Here is a 7031-nt window from a genome sequence, read left to right on the forward strand (position 1 = left end):
AGATATCAGGACAGAGGTTGATGAGATCAGATGATCACATACCTATACCAAACCCAGAGGAGAACTTGAAGGGAAGGGGAAGTTTCACATCCGGGTTATTTTCCAGTTTCTGCCTTGGATGGTTTAAAAACACGGGCAGCACAGAGTCGAAAGCAACACTATGGAGCCCTAAGGAAGCATATATTGAGAGAATTATCACAGACTGGAAGGTTAAAACCTCCGACCACTTAGCAGAGGTATTCGGCCGTTTTTGTTCCTTACTTGCGGCCGATACAGGTATCCGACGGTCACCAAGAAGGGGAGTGGATTCGTCGTCTCCATGCCCAGGATTCTTTACCAGCTTTCTTCTGCAGCGGCAGCACACGCTAGTTAGCATTTCACCAAGGATGAGACCATAGTCTCGCTCGTTCTTTTTGAATGATAGAGTTTCCTAGCAAAGAAGTAAGTACAGCAACCATAAACTTGTTTTCGTTAACACTCCGAGAATGAGCTTTACCTTCAAGAATAGAAAACCCGTGATAATTCCGATAATAAAGAAGCCTCCTGAAAGTAAATTTGGCAGGGCAAATGGGTACGTCTTGAAAAAATGACTATTTCTGAAAATTTCTGGGTATTTCTTTACTGGATTCACAAGGGCTCCTCCGAACGCAGGGCCAAATATGCTCCCAATAGTCCATACTAGGGGCATTAAACTGAAGGCCCGAGGTTGAAGCTCACGCTCGGGTACAAGCTCGGCCACAACGGTTCGAATGATCCCAACATTCCCACTGCTGAACCCAAGACAAGCGCGCGCTAACACAGCCATGGGTAGCGAAGTAGAGACTCCGAAGAGAAGGGTAAAAAACATCGTTATAGAGAGACACGTTAATATTACGGGTTTGCGTCCAATTCGGTCAGATAAATTTCCCCAGGGAACAGCAGTGATGCATTGGCAGAGGGCAAATATGGCAGATAGGACGCCAACCCATTTTGCAACATCTCTCTCGACAACACCAAATGTCCGGACCATTTCAGGCTAATGTAACACGTTAGTAATTGTGCACAGGGGTCAACGGATGTCACACAATATAACACCGATGGACTAGAGACCAAATGGAGTATCATACTAGGTATGGAAAGACAGATGTAAAGACAACTATATAGTGAAATTTCGCATATCAGCGTCATTTTTATACGAGGTCTGAATGACTTGAATTGGAGAATGCGGGGATATACCGGGTTCAGCAAATCGACAAACAGCTAATATTGAAAGGAGTCATGCCATCGTGGTTAGCCAGGAATGATATTCCAAAAAGTATATGAGTTCAGGGTGGAAAGCGTGAACATCGGGCCTACCCAGTATCACAAACTGCTGTACAGGAAGCTTAGGTGCTGGCTTCGCCATGATGACGATGTAAAGAGCTCCAGGATAGATATGAGCCCACCTCCCCGGAGCTGAGCTGTGAAGAAAACAGACTCGGCTATGCAATGAGGTCGCTCTGGTTCTTGCTTATGTTCTTAAGAGGTCCTTTTTCGAGGATAAATGGAGTTAGGAGGCTATTAGTTAAGTAAATCCCGGTCAAACGATTGCGAAAGCGAAGGGCTTTGTTATATGTAAGGAGTTGTCACAAGAATTAAAAAGCCTTCACAGTCACGCTCAAGACTGTCGCAAATTTCAACCGGCTCACGTCTCTCCGCTAGTTGCTGGGATAACCGACCTGACTCAGCCTTGACATGGGGGGGATTCGGGGGAAGTGTCGGTATATCCACAGCGAAGGAAGCTTTAGAGGTGGCTTGGAGCTTAAACTTCTCCACCATGAAACTTGACTCCCCTTGAAGTTATAGAGAGCCTATCCTCTGCGTCCTTGCACGAAATCGCCAGATGGCGCAAGTGCTTGTACAGTCTTTATGGCTTCATCATCCCGTAGCTAGTTAACTCGCGAAAAACCTGCGGTGGACATCCGCAACAACAGATGGCGGACGACTCGTAAAGAACAGAATTCTCGTTGGGCATGGACTCTCAGCTGGAGTATTGCTTATGCATGGATTGGTCAATAAGATCAAGGCGATTGGCACAGAGAGTTTTCCGGAGCGCATAATTGCTGCAAGTTTGCGGACGCTTCGGGAGTTCTTTGGCCGGGTACGAACTAGTAGCGAGTTAACTCGCAACTAGCCCCTTGTCTAATGACCCAAATCGCGTCTAGAACCGCGATACTCCGTATGATATGTTTACTTTCAGTCACTCAACACAGGCAACGAGACAAAAACATCCAGAATGGCTTTTTAGCCGCTGGAGATGTTCGATATCAAAACGACCGCGACTTCGAGTGTTGCTCCTCGAACGATGGAAGGACGTCTTTATTTTCCTGATTTGGCCTGGACCTTCCAATTTTGTTTCGGGGACTTTCGGCCCGACAGTCTGTTCACGTGATTAGGTGCCTTTTTAGATGACATAAGCAGCGCCCCGCCATAGAAAAACAAACAACAACAGGATAAAGCAAAAAAAACATCAAAAAAGACTTGACGACAAGGTGAAGACTGTGAACAGGGACTTATAAGTACCCCGTACGCCATGAAGATCGATCTTCGCAGGGTTAATCATTACGTGCAGAAAGGCCTGATGCAAATCTGACCTTGACTGGGAAGCTTTCATTTCATCGTGTTGCTACATCGAGAGTGAATCTGGCAGCTGATACCCAACATTGGTACAAAGGATGGTGCCCTCGTATCGACCAATACGGCGTGCATCCATCGATTCCGAGTACGGAGATGGTTACGAAGTTTAAAAGTGAGAACATTTCTTCCTCTACTTCCTGATGATACAACAATGAGTCGAAAGATAGGGGTGTGAAATAGATCTCCATCGAGATGTTGTTACAGTGTACGCACCGGGCATCTAAAGATCCCAGCTTCCTCAAATCTCAGCCTTAGCCGAGAAGGTTACTGATATCTGATCTGTGCGGCCGAAACCTAAAGACCAGATGTTTACATGCGCGACTCAACAATGGATACGAATAAAGGACATTTCGAGTCAAGTACTTCGACTCTTCAGGGTGGTCGCAGCGAGAGTTTGCTGATACCATAAAATACGCATTATTATTGAGATGAGTGGCCATCAATGTGCCATGTATAATCTTGGTACTTCAATGCAGTTCCATATTAAGCATGTATGGTTGCGTCAACAAGAAGACCAGCACCAACACCAGCGCCGGCTCTCATGCGGTTGCAAATTCAACACACGGGGATTTGGAGGAGCATGGAAAATGAACAAGAAACAAGGACGAGGGAAAAAAGAAAAGCGAACAACAAATAAAAACAAAACATGCCTATTTAATTGAATCAGAACCCCGAGTACAACGCACGTTCACTTAAATCTCCCTGACTCCACGCTATTATAACTGAACAACAATTTTGTCTCCCTGGAAAGCAGATTTGGAGAGGTATCTCGGTGAGTATTGGCTGTTGTCACGTTTGTTAAGTTAGCTAGTCTCCTTGACCATATTCGTTGGGTTGACCATACTGGAAATATATACTCCCTGCAGCTTGATCTTTGCACTGCTCAATATAGGTGTCTAAATCTTCTTTCGCTTTACCCTCGAGCTTGGGAAGGCGGGCCCCTGCTGCATTCACAATCCGATAAGACTCTTCTATCAAACCAACCGTGTAGTCCACTGCGGCCTGGACACTCATGCCCTTGTGGACCAAAAGTAGGGGGATTATGTTATCGAACTGGCAGTCTTTCTGAATATTTGCCAGCAATGCAGTTAGCCACTGAGCCTTATTGATATCCTCTTCGGGACTACTTACAATCTCTTTCTTGACTGAAAATATGTCGTTCATTCTTCACGTCACCGTCACTATCGGTCAGCATTGCCCCATTACCACGGGACGTCGATACCCACAAGCATATAATTCGGACAATATGATATCTTATTGTCTTCACAGACTCATGACTTAGCACCTCGGCAGATACCTCGATGTCGGCGGCGTAACTATATTTCATATTAGCTGAGGTTGCCATTTGCATACTAAGACATCTGACTTACGGTATCAAGTCAAGTGTTGGATAGACCCCGATATTGATTATCCTTCCTTCAATGTATTCATCCAGTGACGGTAAGTATTTCTCTCGCTGTTTGCTAACTTCCATTAAGCAGTCAATATATTCAACTGTCGTCTTTTGAAACTGGACCTTGGATTCTAGAAGGAGATACCAAGATTAGCCTTGCACATTATCTTCAGTCTCAGTGGAAGCATTAATGGTCTATACTTACCGTTTGACCAACCCACAGCAAGCTTGGGACCAACGGTACGATAGATGATGCAGCTTGGGAGAACATATGGCTCTGGGCCGCTGCGGCTCGGGTCAAGCCAGTATTTTACGAAAGCAGCGGGGTCCTGCTTCACAAATTCTTCTGATGTGAGAAAACTGTCCACGTCTAACGGTGGGACTTGTTAGTATATGTTTGTGATTCGTTTTTTACCCGGCTAGAGGGCTATGATCATTACCATCGTCAAAGGCAAAGAACTAATAAAACAGGGATTAGTCGCGGTTCCTTTTTACTCGAGGTATTCTTTCAAGAAACAAATACATACCCATGCCATCTTCTCGAAGAGAACTTGCAATTTTTCTTCCGTTGTTCGAGGGAAAAAACAAGCAATGCATAAACTTAAGTCAACCTTGACTGCCATCTCTCTCAAGTTGTGTCTTTCGATCCATCTTCATACCGAGCAAGTTGTTAGACCGGTGTCTCTAAGAGTATTCAATGCGGCACGGACGGACTCAACTTACTTTTTCAAGAATTCTCCCTCCTCAGCTTTTATCTTGTCATACGCCGGGTTGACTCCCATATACCATCCTTCAAGGACTTCCTCAAGATGAGGGATTGTATATGAACTTCCTTTGAGGAGTTTTATTATATTCTCCTGTTGGATATGGTAGTCATCCTTCTTGGGGCTGCTTGCAGGCGATTGAAGGAGTGCAGACAGTCCCCGGATTTTTGAATGTGGTGCTGTTATGGCAGATACAAGCCATCGAAAAATAGCTGGGAACGACATGATGGGAGCAATTCTTAGAAGAGTGGATGATGGAATTTTATATCGGATGATGGAATTTTATATCGATACTACGCCTTCCCATAAGTCAGGTCGGACGTGGAGTTTATATAAAGTATGAGCAAGTACTACCCCCTTTCCCCGCTGGGCGATTTCGTTTCATTCATTTTCAGTCCAGTTTTTAAACTTTAAGATGATGAATGTATTTTAGGACACTCGGTCCTTGGAGAATTTGAAAAAAGCGTCTTCAACTTCACGCGGACAGCAAACGAAGCGCTGAAAATAACAAATCTACCCTACGTGGCCCACAGCCTGTGGGCCTCTTCCATCCCACGACCATAGTTCCAATTGTGCTGGGGATGGCGTCTCCGCGCATGTTCTTGCAAGTTCAACCGTGCGAGCAACGATCATGTCAATAACATTTTCACTGGCCTCCTTGTTCCGTGCAGCTGACAAACACGAAAGTTTACAACCGAACCATCGGCACCTGAAGTTACCATGATTGCGCTTGATTACCCATACGCTTTGTAGATACGGCCATTCGCCCGTATTCTCGACTTCTGAGGAGATTGCTTGACTCCCCGTCCTTGCCAGATTGCCAGGAAAGGACTAGTCTTGGGCTATAAACATCCTTCTTGTTCCCAGGAAAACGAAGATCCTGACAGCACATCCCTTTTTTATCACAATCCTCAAGCCATTCCGCTTACGAGGCCCCGCAGCTGAAGTTTAGCGTACCGAGAACTGGCAATATGAGACCCACGAGCCCGGACGGAGTACGGCGGACGTTTCGTTCGCCCTTCCTCGAAGACGTTTAGGCCCTCTGAAGACGAACTCCAGGGAGGCTCGAGATTTGACCTTCATTACGCCATGGCAACACTGAAAACCCAACACGATGTGTATTGTGGCACAACAGAAAGTTTTAGATATGTAAACAGTTGCTCCATATATATGAAAAGAATCTCCGGTATGACTCTATAACACTGGAACGGAAAGAAGACATCTGTTAAGGTGGCTGAGCCCGTGTGGCCATCTCCGTTTACAACCCTTCATTATTGCGATGCCGGCTTATCAAGGGCGAAAATCAGTCTTCAATTGGAGGCAAGGATCAGCTACACTGCCATATTCACAGACAGGTTTGCGCGCTGTGCCTGTTGAAGATGGTTGAGGTTGTCAGGCAGTCTTAAGCTAGCTATAAATCCGCGCTGGTGGATGCTGGGACGGGGTGAGCCTTCGCCAACAGGCCGAAACTCTGGGGACATTGAGGAACCGGCTGCATGTTTCCTTTCTAAGTTTACAAGTGCGTATAACTACTCCCGTACTCCGGACACGGTAACGGAGATGATTGAAAGTGGGCCAAGGTTACTCTCCAGAGTTTGATATATGTCCAATTTATAAACGACGATCCTGTCTTGACGACAAACTCCAGCAACTTTACACAAACTATGAAGTATAAAAGGGAAAAAAAGAATTCCACAACCCTGAAAACGCAGGACGCTGCGGTTGGACAGACGCCATGTTTTGATCCCCGGTTCAAGACCAAAGCAACTTTACGTGAAAGATTAAATTTTGACCTTTTCCAACGAGATCGCTTGACCCCGGTCAATATTACACTCAATTAACCCTCTTGGACAACGGGCTGGTTACTAAACCCCGTATTTGGAAGCAACTCCTGGTCTTGAGTAGATATGCATCCAATAGGCTGCGTATTTCGTTTCGGTTTTCGGTAACCGGAGATACCTGATGACTGCCGCGCCCTGGAGGGAGCCCATCCCATGCAGCATGCAACGAGCAAGCAAGGATACAAAATGTCGTCTGAAGGCAAAAAGAAAATAAAACTTCAACGAAGTTGGGCTCCCTGAACCAATGACTACGCCACAGCATATTCAGATGAGTAAATGACAAGCAGAAGGCGATCTCGGGTTTTCCGAACCTTTATATTTTCTTTTTCTTTTTCTTTTTCATTCTTTTTTTTTTCCCTTTTCCTTTTTCCTTTTCCC

At 45.5% G+C, this 7031-nt stretch overlaps 3 protein-coding genes across 3 annotated transcripts; all 3 read right to left on the reverse strand.

Annotated features, from left to right (window-relative positions):
• Window positions 1–34: 34 nt before the first annotated feature.
• TRV_05658 (uncharacterized protein) lies at window positions 35–1009 on the reverse strand (the record flags this gene model as incomplete). Its single annotated transcript, XM_003020224.1, has 2 exons — window positions 35–430; window positions 497–1009. 2 exons carry the CDS (start codon window positions 1007–1009, stop codon window positions 35–37), a joined length of 909 nt encoding a protein of 302 aa, XP_003020270.1.
• Window positions 1010–3462: 2453 nt separating this feature from the next.
• On the reverse strand, window positions 3463–3819 carry TRV_05659 (uncharacterized protein; the record flags this gene model as incomplete). Its single annotated transcript, XM_003020225.1, has 1 exon — window positions 3463–3819. The coding sequence occupies one exon, from the start codon at window positions 3817–3819 to the stop codon at window positions 3463–3465; it is 357 nt and encodes a 118-aa protein (XP_003020271.1).
• Window positions 3820–4021: 202 nt separating this feature from the next.
• Window positions 4022–5037, reverse strand: TRV_05660 (uncharacterized protein; the record flags this gene model as incomplete). The annotated part of the gene is made up of 4 exons (XM_003020226.1): window positions 4022–4179; window positions 4254–4380; window positions 4576–4699; window positions 4772–5037. 4 exons carry the CDS (start codon window positions 5035–5037, stop codon window positions 4022–4024), a joined length of 675 nt encoding a protein of 224 aa, XP_003020272.1.
• Window positions 5038–7031: the final 1994 nt, after the last annotated feature.

Source organism: Trichophyton verrucosum, assembly GCF_000151505.1.
Source record: "Trichophyton verrucosum HKI 0517 chromosome Unknown contig00443_1.f1.exp, whole genome shotgun sequence".
Taxonomy (NCBI): Eukaryota; Fungi; Ascomycota; class Eurotiomycetes; order Onygenales; family Arthrodermataceae; genus Trichophyton; species Trichophyton verrucosum.